Below are 15,686 nucleotides of genomic sequence, written 5' to 3' on the forward strand. Positions count from 1 at the left end.
CGCTTTTCTGTACCTCTCTTCGTTTTAACTTTCTGAGCGTGTTTTTAATCCAAACATATCATATCTATATGTTTTTGGAATCAGGAACCGACAAGGAATAAGATGAAATTGTTTTTAAATCGATTTCGGAAATTTAATTTTGATCATAATTTTTATATTTTTAATTTTCAGAGCTTGTTTTTAATCCTTCTTCTTCTTCTTCGGCGTTCCAGGTTTTTAATCCAAATATAACATATTTATATGTTTTTTGGAATCAGGAAATGATGTAGAATAAGATGAACGTAAATTTGGATCGTTTTATATAAAAAAAAAAATTATTACAATTTTCAGATTTTTAATGACCAAAGTCATTAATTAATTTTTAAGCCACCAAGCTGAAATGCAATACCGAAGTCCGGCCTTCGTCGAAGATTGCTTTACAAGAATTTCAATCAATTTGATTTGAAAAATGAGGGTGTGACAGTGCCGCCTCAACTTTTACAAAAAGCCGGATATGACGTCATCAAAAGTATTTATCGAAAAAAAAGAAAAAAACGTCCGGGGATATCATTCCCAGGAACTCTCATGTCAAATTTCATAAAGATCGGTCCAGTAGTTTGGTCTGAATCGCTCTACACACACACACGCACAGACACACACACACACACACACACACACACACACACACACACACACACTCACACACACACACACACACGCACATACACCATACCCTCGTTTCGATTCCCCCTCGATGTTAAAATATTTAGTCAAAACTTGACTAAATATAAAAAGAAGAGCGAAGTTAAAACTGTTTTTGACTTGTAAAATAATCAGGAGAAAAAAATTCGGCAAGTTTACTGAAGACAACTAATTCCAGCAACATCCATCAAAATCCGTGCATGATTTTTGTGGTTAAGACTACGAGCTTAAAGGCACAGCCCTTCTGGTCAACACTGTTGTGCTCACTATCTCTAACCTGCCTAGACGTTCACCTGGGATAAGACCATCCTTCCATTTGGACATATACACAAATTGAACATCGAGACCGTTTCCCGTTCAGTGTTTCTTTATGAACAGATTTCCTACAAGCAACTAGTGGATTTTTTTTAAAAGAAATGAATTCATTAAAAAAAACAATGCCGCTTTTCACAGAAAGCATCCGGGCAGTTGGATTGTTGGTATGTGTCCAAATAGAGGGTCTTATCCCACGTAACAGCCTGGGCAAATCTGAGATGATGATCTAGTCTAATCGTATTCACGGGAAAGAATGTGCCTTTGATTCGGCTTAACCTCCATTCAGCCTGACTGTCTCCTGTGAATAGTGATAACTAGTGCTAATTGATTCTTGGAACTGTTTCTCGTTCTCGTAATATTTTGTTAACTACGAAATTCGCCTGATGTCTTTCCACTTCAAAATAACAGAGTTTTCTTAGTTTTAATTTTTTTTTTTAATCAGATTCACGCTGTTGATTTCCAATAAATACTTGTGTGCTCATTTATCGATTCACAGAAGGACATACAAACACGCACGCACATACCCAAGCACACACGCGTACAGACACGCAACCTCGCACATACACGCACACGCACATGCATGCAACAATGCGTACAAATGAGAAGAATCCTTCAGAAACGAAAGCAAAAAAGTATCCCCGCGAGTATATATTAAAGTAGCACACACGAAGGAAAAATAAGTTAGGGGTGGCCATAGAAAATCGAAGACGATAAAGGAATCATTGCTGAATTGAAAAAAATGTCAACCCTTTGTGAAACTGAAACGAACGTGTTTTAAATGAGAACACAGCTATGCAACTGTCGACAACGCAACGAGCACAATACAGCATAACACGTGTTTGCTCCAAATGTTTAAATACGTTTTTTTCGGAAGGCAGAGGTGTTTTGCAATCTTTTTTTTTTACTTTGAATGATCCTCTCTCTCTCTCTCTCTCTCTCTCTCTCTCTCTCTCTCTCTCTCTCTCTCTCTCTCTCTCTCTCTCTCTCTTTATATGTCTGTCTTTCTTGTTCCTTTCTTTCTTCCTTTCTTCCTTTCTTTCTTTGTAATTTGACTGATTTACAGGTCTTTGTTCAAGAGCTGACGTTTGCCTGCCATAACGTAGTACACCCCTCCTAAAGACATTGCCATGTTGTTGCCATTAAAAACTCTTATATATTGCAGACGATCGACTGAGGTCCCAAAACAAGTCATAGCATCGACTTCGTTGTCGTAGCTGGCGCGGCACGATTAAAATAGTACGTCCCCCATTATGCCCTAGTGTCGGTATCATTTAAAACCTTTCATATGACCGCGGTTTGTTTGTTTGTTTGTTTGCTTAACGCCCAGCCGACCACGAAGGGCCATATCAGGGCGGTGCTGCTTTGACATATAACGTGCGCCACACACAAGACAGAATTCGCAGCACAGGCTTCATGTCTCACCCAGTCACATTATTCTGACACTGGACCAACCAGTCCTAGCACTAACCCCATAATGCCAGACGCCAGGCGGAGCAGCCACTCGATTGCCAATTTTAAAGTCTTAGGTATGACCCGGCCGAGGTTCGAACCCACGACCTCCCGATCACGGGGCGGACGCCTTACCACTAGGCCAACCGTGCCTATGACCGCGGTGCAATGCACACAATCTACTTACGTGCAAAAACAAGCCGTTGCATCGGCGTCGTAGTTGTACATATGTGGCACAACGTAGAACGTCCCTTGTCTGTTTCCATGACCAAATTATCGAAGTTGTCATTTAAAACTTACCAAAGGTTCCGCGATTCCAGCGCATCAGACTATCGGCGAGGTCCTAACGCAAGGTGTCTGCCTGGCCGCTCCCCTATTGACAAATCTACGTCGTTCTTGTTGACTATTTGTTGAAGTGTATTGGGCCATTGCGTGTTTCAGTCATAACGTCAGCGATGTGGATGTTTAAAACATACTTAATATGAAATTCTGCGATTTCGGCGTCGCAGACGACCATTGAGGTCCCAACACAAGTCATGCAAAGAAGTTGATATCATTCAATGTTGTTGAAGGGTTTAGCCATTGGGGTGCAAGCGAGGTCAAGTCATAACTGCCATCGGGCATCATTGACATTTAAAACACGCCAAATGTGAGATTCCGCGATTTCGGCGTCGCAGACGACCAACGAGGTCCCGACAGAAGTCATAGTGTATCTTCTGCCTGGTCGACCCCCGATTGACAAATCTGCGCGCGCGCCGGGGGCCCGAGTGCGCATGCGGCGTTTTTCAATTAGCCGGCGCTGCATTTTGCATGAGGGTGAATAATTCATGGGGGTAATTACGACTCGTGAGCATCGGCCCGCCGCGCGACACAGAGCAGAGAGAGACGATATATAGCACAAACTGAGCAGTCACTTTTCGGTGATCGTCTTGTTTTCAGGACCCCCCCCCCCCCCCCCCTTTGATTTGTCCTAGTAGTATTAGAAAAAAAAAATCGTTTGCTAGGTTGTCACTGTTTGTTTGAATTTTTTTAATAATTTTTTAATTTTAGTTATGCTGTATTTGTATATTGCTAATTTATAGAAAACGATTGTTACTGGAGTGCATGCAACTCTGACCAGGAAGGAGGCGAGGTGTGTGTGAGGTTTTGTTGTTTTGGTTTCATGTTCTTTCGTTTGTTGCTGTTTTCGGAGTACAATTTTGTAGAATCGGAGAATATTTATAGAGGTCTCTTCTTTTTTCTGTCAGCTATCATGTATAGTTGAAGCATAGATCTGTTCAGGGTGTTGCATGTGATAAGAGCATTCTTTCAATTGAAAACAACCCACAAAGCTGCTTTCTAAGCAAAACGGGATTAAACAGATCTGCTGAATTGATTTTGTAACTGACACCTGTGTCAATCTGTGAAGTAAGTACATCATAAAAACAAAATCCACTTTTAAGAGAAGGCAACCAGTTCAATTCAACGTCATGTCACCTGAGAGAATAACAAGCATTAAAATGAGCAAGCGACTGTCATCCTCAAAAAAGGATGATCGTCGTAAGCTCATAATTATGCAGGATTGTTTCCAGACACAGAGGGTTATAGGTCAGTTGGACCTGGATTTGAAATGTATATACATGTATATATCGGTCCTGGCTGCAATGTTGTTGTTTTTTTTTGGTACCAGAAGACATCCTAAGTGTCAAAGCTATCGGATATTCGACTAGCCTGGAGTCAGAACAATGCGTCAGATTAAAAAAATAAAAAATAAAAGAAAGCAAAAAAAGCGTATATGACCGAATACCGAGGCCTGGCCCGGAACAACACGGCATAATCATGTTCCTCATTCTCCAAGGCACTCTACTCTAACTGACACTTACGTACACAGTCACACACACAATTTAAGTTTTTAGAATGTGTCATAAAAGGTGTAGCTAACTGGGATTTATTTTTGTTTTGATACTGGTTAATTGTTTGAATCCGATGAGGTGTGAGTGTGGAGGGAGTGTTGGCGTCTAAACACCGGTGACCATTAAAACTCACCTGTTCATATCTTGTTTCAGAATTATTTCAAGATTTGAGCAAGATGCAGGATACTTGGCTGGCAGAAGGTGAGAACACGTTTGTGTTGTGTTGTGTTGTGTTGTGTTGTGGTGTGGTGTGTTGTGTTGTGTTGTGTTGTGGTGTGGTGTGTTGTGTTGTGTTGTGTTGTGGTGTGGTGTGGTGTGTTGTGGTGTGTTGTGTTATGGTGTGCTGTGGTTTTGTTGTATTGTTTTGTGTTTTGTTATGTTATGTGTTGCGTTGCGGCATATTTTGAAAGAGAGCGCTTGCTATCAATCCGCAACAAATGATATCATAGTATATCTAATGGAAACAGCTGCCGTAGTATAATGATACTAAAGAATATATGAATGTAAATGAGTTTTTGGCAGTGTGTCTTAAATGGACTATTTTCTTCAGTTGATTTTAGGGCATGTATTGTGATGAATCTAAAGCAGACAACACCAAAACATAGCCCAACACACATACAAAGCCAAAAGAAAAACCCAGCACACACACAAAGATATCATTCAAACACAAACGTTTTTAAACAGGGCATTGATTAGTTCGTTGTTGGTTTATCATGTCCTTCTATATATATATACGACTAGTGTCTGTGTGTCTGTCTGTCTGTCTGTGTGTCTGTGCGCGATGCGCGGCCAAGGTTCTCGATGGATCCGTTTCAAATTTGGTGATCATATTCAGGTACACCCTGGACACAACCTGGTCGATGAGATATTTCAACACGTGCTCTCAGCGCGCAGCGCTGTGCGCGCTGAACCGATTTTGGGTTTTTTGGTCTGGATCCACTACCAGTAACTCTTCCTTATATTCTCCAGTGTTTTCAGCCGCGATTATCTCCCTTCCTCCGTGTGGCGTCAATCCATATTCCCGTAACTACGTTACTATTTTTAGGTCACTGCACGTTACTATTTTTAGAAGGTCTCCAGTGTTTTGCGCGTTTATCTCCTTTCCTTCGTGCGCCGGCGAAGCCGGTACCCGGTGAAGCGGGTAATCATCTAGTTCAACATATTCAAAGAAGAACAAGTCGCGTAAGGCGAAAATACAACATTTAGTCAAGTAGCTGTCGAACTCACAGAATGAAACGGAACGCAATGCACTTTTTCAGCAAGACCGTATCACTCGTAGCATCGTGAGTCCACCGCTCATGGCAAAGGCAGTGAAATTGACAAGAAGAGCGGGGTAGTACTTGCGCTGAGAAGGATAGCACGCTTTTCTGTACCTCTCTTCGTTTTAACTTTCTGAACGTGTTTTTAATCCAAACATATCATATCTATATGTTTTTGGAATCAGGAACCGACAAGGAATAAGATGAAAGTGTTTTTAAATTGATTTCGACAATTTAATGTTGATAATAATTTTTATATTTTTAATTTTCAGAGCTTGTTTTTAATCTAAATATAACATATTTATATGTTTTTGGAATCAGAAAATGATGGAAAATAAGATGAACGTAAATTTGAATCGTTTTATAAAAAAAATATTTTTTTTACAATTTTCAGATTTTTAATGACCAAAGTCATTAATTAATTTTTAAGCCACCAAGCTGAAATGCAATACCGAAGTCCGGCCTTTGTCGAAGATTACTTGACCAAAATTTCAACCAATTTGGTTGAAAAATGAGAGCGTGACAGTGCCGCCTCAACTTTCACGAAAAGCCGGATATGACGTCATCAAAGACATTTATCAAAAAAAAGAAAAAAACGTTCGGGGATATCAATCCCAGGAACTCTCATGGAAAATTTCATAAAGATCGGTCCAGTAGTTTGGTCTGAATCGCTCTACACACACGCACGCACGCACGCACACACACACATACACCACGACCCTCGTTTCGATTCCCCCTCTATGTTAAAACATTTAGTCAAAACTTGACTAAATGTAAAAAGAAACGAAAACCAGCATACGACTTTTATTTTACGCGTGGTATTTTATTTTATTTTACTCTGATAGGCTTCACATCAACAGAATCACCGTTCAACGATAATTAATAATGACTTTGTTTGACCCTCTGAGGACCCACTATTTTCCAGATTATTCATTGTTGATTTTTTTTATTGTGTTGTACATGTGTGCGCGCGCCCGTGTGTGTGTGTGTGTGTGTGTGTGTGTGTGTGTGTGTGTGTGTGTGTGTGTGTGTGCGTGGGGGGTCTGTCTGTCTATGTTAAATTTCAAAATCATTATCATGACAACAATTGAACTGCAACCAGATACCCAATATAGCGAATCTCTAGTGCAACAGGTTGCAATGACACAAGAGAATGCTTCTAGCTATGTGTGTCAATAAGAGCACATAACTCTATCGTATTAGAGATCTTTGTCGGCGCATGCTCCGTCTGATGGAGAAATGCCTTCAAGGTCAAAGCCGTGCTGATTGTTATCAAGGTCGTTCTCAATATCGTACACACAAAGGTTTTCGTTGGATGATGCAGACTATAGTACTTTGATTCTAGAGAAGGAACACTACGAGCGTATATCTTTTTTTTTTTTTAAGTTTCTGTCTTTCTTTTGTTGGTCATTTGTTTTATTTGCTTCAGGACAGGTTTGAAGAAAAGGCTCTTTAATTCCGTTGTAAAATTCAGTTGACTGGTCTGGCAGTCTTTCTTTTCGGGCCTTTCATTCTGTTGGTCCGTGCTTACCGATGTATGGCTTGAATGGTTTCTTACTGGGTGTTTTTTGGTTCGTGAAATCGAAGATATGAGCTTATAGTTTGTCATCACAACTTCTCTCCTTGCTTTCAGCAAGACGGTTATTACAAATGAATACGAGCAAATGTTTGTATCAGCAACTCCGAAGCACACATTATGCAAAAACAAATACAATACCTCACAACTTTTCCTCTATGTCAATTGTACTGTGAAAATATGACGTACCTGTGGGTGGTGAGTTTATTGGCCAAAGGCATGCTTCTTGCACCTGGCCCCACTGCTGTCCAGATTACAGAACTGATAATTTGTAACTAGTTATTATCTTTTATAGTATCACGCATTTGTGTTATAAGTCTATACGCCCGAGGTTTTAAAATGTTTCATGTGATTAAATATCTGCCCACCTAAATTAAAATAATCGTTAGAGAATGATGGAGCAACAATCTGAGGAGTAGATCGGTATCCTATAAGGTAACAATTGACGAGAATGATAATAGCTAGCTAAGAACAAACGAGCATTCATACGTATGTCTTGCCAGCGCTTTCATCATTGTAATCCTGACCTACTCGCTATCATTTTTGCAGCTTTAAAAGGCTTGCCGCGGGTAGAGTAGGAGTAGGGTGGGGGAGAGAGTAAGGGAGTGAGAGAGAGAGAGAGACAGAGAGAGAGAGAGTGCCCAATATTGACGGACTGTGTGATGATATCTTCTGCTATGGTCTGTTGAGACAGTGATATCAAAATCGAGACAGAAGGTTGAGATTTTGATATCACTGTCGAAACAGACCAATAGCAGAAGATATCATCACACAGTCAGTCAATGTTAGATATATTGCTCATTCTCTGGACATTCTGTATTTACTGTAAAGAAATTACAAAAGTATTTGTCTCAGTTTTGGCTGTTCCATATCCCTCCCTCTGATTATTATTTCTTTTTGTTCACTCTTTTCTTGTACTTTTCAGTATTTCAAAATGTCTTTTCTTTCAAAAATTCTTTAGTCACTTGCTCAACTAAATTCTGGGATCATTACATTTTCATATATATATTTGTTTGTTTTTAAATTTAGGTGTTTTTGTTTTTGAAGTGGGGAAGCAATAAAGAGGTCGTCGATATCAAAACTGATATCGACGGAAATGTCGTCGATATCACTTTTGCACTGAGCTCAGTTTTGCCCAATTGACCAATGGAATTCCACGTAACATATGAAATAGCAATATAGTGAGATAGAGAGAGAGAGGGCGTAAGAGAGAGAGAGAGGGAGAGAGAGAGAGAGAGAGAGAGAGAGAGAGAGAGAGAGAGAGAGAGAGAGAGAGAGAGAGAGAGAGAGAGAGAGAGAGAGACTCAGACTCAGAACTTTATTACAAAAGGATAAAGGTTTTAGGCAAAGCCTATTCTTCCAACCTGTCCTTTATACAACACATAAAGACAGACGCACATTAAAAATATAAATTCAATCATATGAAATACAGAAATACATTGTATGGAATGCAACACAATGTGCATTTAAGGAATTACATAAGGAGAACTCAAAAATTACAAAATTACATTGACATAGTTATACCTTTCATTTGGGAATAAAGTTGCTCCGATCAGCTACACATCCGTTAACACTAGTACAAAATGTTTAACAAAATAACAATCGAACAAGACATTTCATTCACGAATGATGTGTGAACGTGACTGTCTCTTAAACATTTTCACTGAAGTTGCATTTCTTATCTGTTGGGGGAAGGAGTTCCAGAGAAACGCTCCCGAGAAGGCTAAGCTCGATTTGTAGAGGTCTATGCGAGGTATAGGAGGGATGAGAGAGAGGGGGGGGGGGTGGGGGGTGGGGGGGGGAAGAGAGACAGCGAGATCTCAATCAAAGGCAGAACGAAATGACCCAAGGCTGATAATTCTAGCACCTTCACAGACGGCGAGCATGACAATTTCACCCCCGAAACCAAAAGGGCCAACATGTGACAGAACGATACTCACTCCTCAACATAACCGTTTAGGAAGAAATTCAACAACCATCGAAGTTTTCAACAATCGAATGTTGTTTAATGATCTTTAGCCCTTAACAAACATACCTCCTTGAACAAAAAAGTAATAAAAACGCAAAGTAACGTGAATTTTTGGGAAAGCTTCAACCCAACTTTTGGTCCCTTTTGGTCGTCTGCTTGGCGGCAGAATTAGCAGGCGCCTAACAAGAGAGGAGCCAGCAGCTTTGAGAGGTCAATATCCAACACAATGAGTTGCTCCCAGGAATCAGGACCCAGATAGAAGCCGGGAATTGACCAGCGACGGTGTCTGTGTCAGGACTGAGATGCACTGTGGACTCTTTAAAGGAACTGTTCGACTCTCTGCCATGGAGGAAATAAATAAATGAATAAATAAATAAAGTGATGGAGAAAAAACAGATAGATCAAACATTCTTTTTAGACGGTATCGAGACATTTTGATTGAAGTTCTAAAAGGTAGATTTTATATCTATAAATGCCAGACCCGGTTTTTTTTAAACGCTTGGCACCAATCAGATTACGTCATAATGCGTCAATGACGCTCACTTTGGGGTTTGACAATGTGTTCATGCGATGTGTTGTGTGCGCCGAGCTAAAACAAAAAGTGCAGTTAATGTGTCATTGGTTTGGAAAGTTAGTACCAGACTTTCATATCATAAAGTTCGGTTTAAAATCTCGTTTGTTTTCCTTCTGGAAATAAATATCTTTGGCTTTGTAAATGCACTATGCAAGTTTGCACGTGAAGCAGATTTCAGTTCACAGTCGTCATTCCTCGCTGTCACAAGGTTGCATGTTTGTCACATATCAATATTATGATTACTCTTGCTTAAAACTATAGCTGTTTTGGAGCGTGTTGACGAACAAAATCACATGAGCAGGATGAGATCTGATGTTTTGTTCATATATTTATGGTACATGCACAGCCGCTTGTATCAAAGCGCTGCTTACCGGCACGGTTGGCCTAGTGGTATGGCGTCCGCCCCGTGATCGGGAGGTCGAGGGTTCGAACCCCGGCCGGGTCATACCTAAGACTTTAAAATTGGCAATCTAGTGGCTGCTCCGCCTGGCGTCTGGCATTATGGGGTTATAGAGCTAGGACTGGTTGGTTCGGTGTCAGAATAATGTGACTGGGTGAGACATGAAGCCTGTGCTGCGACTTCTGTCTTGTGTGTGGCGCACGTTATATGTCAAAGCAGCACCGCCCTGATATGGCCCTTCGTGGTCGGCTGGGCGTTAAGCAAACAAACAAACAAATCAAAGCGCTGGTCGATTGAAGTATTCTACTCCTTTTTACAAGTTACTACAGTAAGAATAAAGAAGTAGGATACAAGTTACTACAGTAAGAATAAAGAAGTAGGATACAAGTTACTACAGTAAGAATAAGAAGTAGGATACAAGTTACTACAGTAAGAATAAAGAAGTAGGATACTTCAATCGGCAAGTTCATTTGGGTACATGCAAAACTCTATCACCAATCGTTGTGAACAACTTTTTTCTCTCTCCAAGTTTGAGTGATATAGACACTTGTTCACATTTTTTTTTTACTTGAACGCCTGGGTGGGTAGGTGAAAGGCACAGTGCGCCTCCCTTAAAGGCACAGTGCGCCTCCCTTAAAGGCACAGTGCGCCTCCCTTAAAGGCACAGTGCGCCTCCCTTAAACCATCACAGATACTGTCAGGCTTTTACACACAGTACAAACACCCTTCCATTTGAACGCTCACCAAACGGGAACATCCTAGGTGCCCTACGTAAAGAGCGAGCAATTTTCAAATAATTAATTTTGCGGATTGTCTCAGAGACAATCGGACCGTGGTGCGTTTTGGCGCTAGACCTAACTTTTAAAATCTAAATAATAAATTGACAGCTTGTTACACAAACATTCTTAAATCATAAAAGAAATATTTTTTCATCAAAACAAGATCAGTACAATTCGAAGTTTTGAAAATTTGAAAAAAAGAAACGCCCGGAAGCAGGGTCACGCAAGGTCGTGGTTCTCGTAGCAGACGACGAAACTCGATCACACGGGTTCACGATGGCTCAGGGGTAAGATAAACCACGCAAAATTAAATTCTTTGACAATTGCTCGCTCTTTACGGAGAGCACCTAGGATGTTTTCAAGCGGTGAGTGTTTAAATGAAAGGGTGTTTGTACTGTGTGTAAAAGCCTGACCGTATCTGTGATGGTTTACGGGAGGCGCACTGTGCCTTTAACTCATTGACCACAGGCCTTGAAAATAAAGACATGTAAAAAAAAAGTCATTCATTTTGCAATGCGCGTGATTGCTTGTGAGACCGTGCTTTCAATTAGTTGGACATTCTATCGCTAAGCTTATACTTGATACATAATCAGATATCCAGATGGTACTGCGAATCAGCGTGCGACGTTTGAAACGCAAACCTGCCACGTTTCATTTTCCGGTGAAAGAAACTGCTTTTAATCTGAAAGGAACACAATCATTCACATGCAGCGCACGTGGACTAATTTGAATCATGAAAAAAAACCGAAGTATTCACGCTAAAAGGGTACATCAGTATTCTTTATCCATGTACATGCTACATCTATTGCGGGGGAAAAAAATGTCCATTAAAAATATACACAGAAGTAAAGCAAACGCAACCCGAACCTGGATTTATCATAATTATTTTTCCCCGTGCAAATGACACGCTGAATTGCGATTGTAGACACCACCGCCACCTGTTGTTAAAAGCATCAAATGACAAGCTCTGCAAATGAAATTAAAGAAAACGTATCTTCCGAAGGTTTGGCTGGCCGAGACTACTTGCTTACGTTACGTTAGTCGAGACTGTCTTTTGTTCGTCACGCATCCGCTTTCGGGTGTTTTTTTTGTTGCCGTATGCCATTTTGCGCGCAAGTAAAATGAATCGACGTTATATCCTCGTGTAGAAGCTCTGGAGTTTTCTTTTTCATCTTCTTTTTTTCCTTCTACGTTTTCTTTTTCATTCCGAGTGCCAGTCGAGTAGACAAAGGTCATCTCAAATGACAAGAGGAGAGCCTGATTAGTCTGCGCAGTCAAGCCTGTCATGGCACGTGGAGACCGTCGCACTGCCGTCTTTCTGCACTGATTGGGGGCCTGTGTGTGTGTCAGTATGAGAGAGAGAGAGAGAGAGAGAGAGAGAGAGGGGGGCAGACAGAGAGAGCTTGGAGCCTGATGTGTGTGTGTGTGTGTGTGTGTGTGTCTGTCTGTCTGTCTGTGTGTGTGTGTCTCTCTCTCTCTCTCTCTCTCTCTCTCTCTCTCTCTCTCTCTCTCTCTCTCTCCTACTGACGTGTCTGTTTATTATTGAGCCATTGCAGATTAGTCCCTCTTTAGAGCGAGGGCCAGATGTTAAAAAGCAACACACTGCTTATTCTATTACCCTCGTTAAATAAAGAATTGTCATTGTCATCGTCATTGTCTCTCCGTCTGCGTCTGTGTGTGTCTTTGGGTCTGTCTATGTCTCTGCGTCTGTGAGTATGGTCATGCTTATGCGCACGTGCACATGTGTGTTTGTGCATTCTTACCATGCGGGTTTTCAACACACAGTAACATTGCACGAGAAAAATGAAATAAAATAAAAATATTGTACAACGTTACTGCAACTACGGAATAAAAATGTTCATTACACCCCCATCGACACTTGAAAGACTTGTCTATAGTGTGACATCGAACAAAGAAGGGTAAATTAGTAATCTTGGCAAATTCCATCACGTTTGAAAGCAACCCATACTATGACGAACGAATAATTTCACAACGCGGACACGGCGACAGAAGTAATGATATCATTGTATTGAGGGAATCTACCTTCATTAAATAGACATTGAGCGACCGACGAGGGTAATACAGGCATCTTGTGCGATTGATATATTTGAAAATAGCACACACTGCAATTTACCTTGAAGATTATGTGTCTGTCAGAGGTGGGAATATTAATAATATCTAGCATTTCTATAGCATTATCTAAGTTGCATGTCTATTATTGTTATCAAGCATTCCTGTCTCTGGCGAATGCTTACGACAGCGACGCAAAAGTGAGTGAGTCCCTAGTTCAAGAAACCGCACTGTTTTGCTATGGCGGGGGTAAGTAACCTGGCAATAAAAGGACGCTAGTTGGCATTTTCAATGAAAGGGCTGGATAATTCATCTGTACATGTTATCATCGCACCAAAAGCACGAGCGAAAAGGTTTGAAACGTATGACGGGTAAACATGCAGCCTCCTTGTTGCTTTGTGTAGACACACACACACACACACACAGACATACAGACACTCACACACACACACACACACACACATGCCACACACACAGACACACACACAGACACACACCCACACCATCATCATCATCATCATCATCATCATCATCATCATCATCATCATCATCATCATCATCATCATCATCGTCGTCGTTGTCGATGTCGTCACATGTACTCTTTTCACACTGTCCTTGCGCGTGTGAACGTATTTTTCCTTCAACACCATATACACATGTCAATATCAGACTGCGCGGCAGATAATGACCGAGGCCGTTCCTCTGGTGAAGATGTGTTTTTCTTGACCACAGCTGACAACGACAGAAGCAACACACAAAAACAAAACAAAACTGGACACAGGAAATGGACTGACCGGACACGGGTAGGCCGGACACGCGCGCATCTCTGCAGTGGACAGTGCTATAGAAAGCTAGGCGTTGTATTTTGTTGTGGACATGCTGGCGTCACGAACAGCTGCCAGTATGGAGAGTGGGTTTGCTGGGTGTCCATAACGATGAACCTCTCGACACCTTGTTGTGACATAGTCGTCTGTCTGCTTTCTAAGAATCTTCATCTTTCTTCAAGTGTGGCCATTTCTGCGACTTTGGGCATTGTTGACTTGAAGCCTCTGATTAAAGAAACGCGAGGTCAAAGTTGGACCGACATTTTAACAAACCTTACGCGTGTTCAGTTCAATGCTTGTTATTCTCTCAGGTGCCAGGAGAAAGGTTCCTTATAACTCTCGCTTACTCCATTACACATGTCGTATGCATCAAGAGCGCTTACTTCCCTTTGGTTATTTGAAACCTTACTGTGCACACTGACTCCCACTTCTAGCTGAAGTTCAAGGACGTATCAGTGATAGCACATTGAACAACAGACGACAAGTAACAGAAAACAGTCTTGGGGTACACATATAACAATTATGTTCCCACAGTCACCGTTTTCACAGAAATGGCCACATATGAAATGTGCAATTGTCCGTACTCATGTAAGGTATATGTCTCAAGTCTATCAGATACTTGCATTTTCAGATAACACGTGTCTAATCTTGTTAAACGTCGACACTCACATATGACGGCTTACCAGCACCTGCAGGTTACCATTTTCATGTGAACTTTTTAATCATCACGTGTTCTGTGTAATTTACAGCGATGATGTTAACGGGTAGTCTTATTACATAATCATCTGATAATTAAGATTTTCACATGAAAATTGATGGGGCCAAAATTGAAAATATCAGGGGAACAAAATGGTAATTTCCAGCGATATTTGTCCATTTCGCATGAAAAATGTTAATTATCCGGTTTTGGCACTAGTAAGCCGCAATACTTGCCGTTTTCAGTTTTGATTGCGCCCTTGGAATACATCGTGCCCTTGCCCGACATAATAACGTCAAAAACGAGTAATTTTCGCACACATAAAACCCGCCATCGCCAATTCTTTCAAGTCGGCGTTTTAAGTTTTTAATCAGCCTGCGTGTGACGTAATTGCCTTGCCCGAAGCAGCGATACAAAAACTGCTAACACTAAACAGAAGCATGGGACTCTCAGCGAATTCTTTCAAGACGGCGTTTTGAGTTTTGAAACTGCGCCCTCGCTCACGTACTGGGATTTTGGAGACATTTGTCACGGTCGCTATCTTGGGCGACCTTCTGGTTTCATCTTTAATGTCACTGACGATGCTCGGCGGACAATTTCTCGCTTTTACTAATTCCTCCCTTATCTCCCTTCTATTTGAGTTCTCATGCATCTCGGCCCATCTCCGAGCCCCCTGCTGCTTGGAAACGCAAGTTCGCTTCAGCGAAGCGCGGCCCGTTTTTCGTGACGTAGCCAACAAGTTTTGATGACGTCAGCGAAATTTGCGGTCGCAGAGAGTGAGAGTTTTTCCCAAACAAGGGCGATAAGCGGCTTCAAAGAAAACGATTAGCAGACGTGTGTGCGCGTGCGGTGTGTGTTTGGAGAGGACTTTAAAGGGCCCGCGGTTGACATCTTTAGCGCGAGCAGAGAGAGTTTGGCCCAAACTCGGGACCCCGCTACCACCCATCGCAAACTGGAGAGTGGAAAGCGTTCTGGCTGTAAATAGCCTTTGACTTTCAACTCAAACATCCAGATGACCTCTCCACCCCGCCCACCTCATCATTATTAGCGGCACCGTTGAAACGGTTGTTCAAAGATTGTTCCGAGTGTTATCCTCGAGTGTAATGGGTATACAAGAAATGTGTATCTTTGGGTGCACTCTTGGACCAGTATTATTAGTGACAACGTTGAACCGGTGATCCAAAGATATCCTTCGTGTTGT

General features: G+C 41.4%; 1 protein-coding gene across 1 annotated transcript in view; it reads left to right on the forward strand.

Moving 5' to 3' along the window:
• The first annotated feature begins 4,513 nt into the window (after positions 1-4,513).
• The window catches only part of LOC138946582 (ETS translocation variant 5-like), an 81,826-nt gene continuing 70,653 nt past the window's right edge, over positions 4,514-15,686 (forward strand). The window contains exon 1 of the mRNA XM_070318028.1: positions 4,514-4,538. Coding sequence (XP_070174129.1) covers positions 4,514-4,538 — 25 coding nt within the window. The remainder of the gene's footprint in view (positions 4,539-15,686) is intronic.

The sequence above is a fragment of the Littorina saxatilis genome, linkage group LG14 (genome assembly GCF_037325665.1).
Source record: "Littorina saxatilis isolate snail1 linkage group LG14, US_GU_Lsax_2.0, whole genome shotgun sequence".
In the NCBI taxonomy this organism is placed as follows: Eukaryota; Metazoa; Mollusca; class Gastropoda; order Littorinimorpha; family Littorinidae; genus Littorina; species Littorina saxatilis.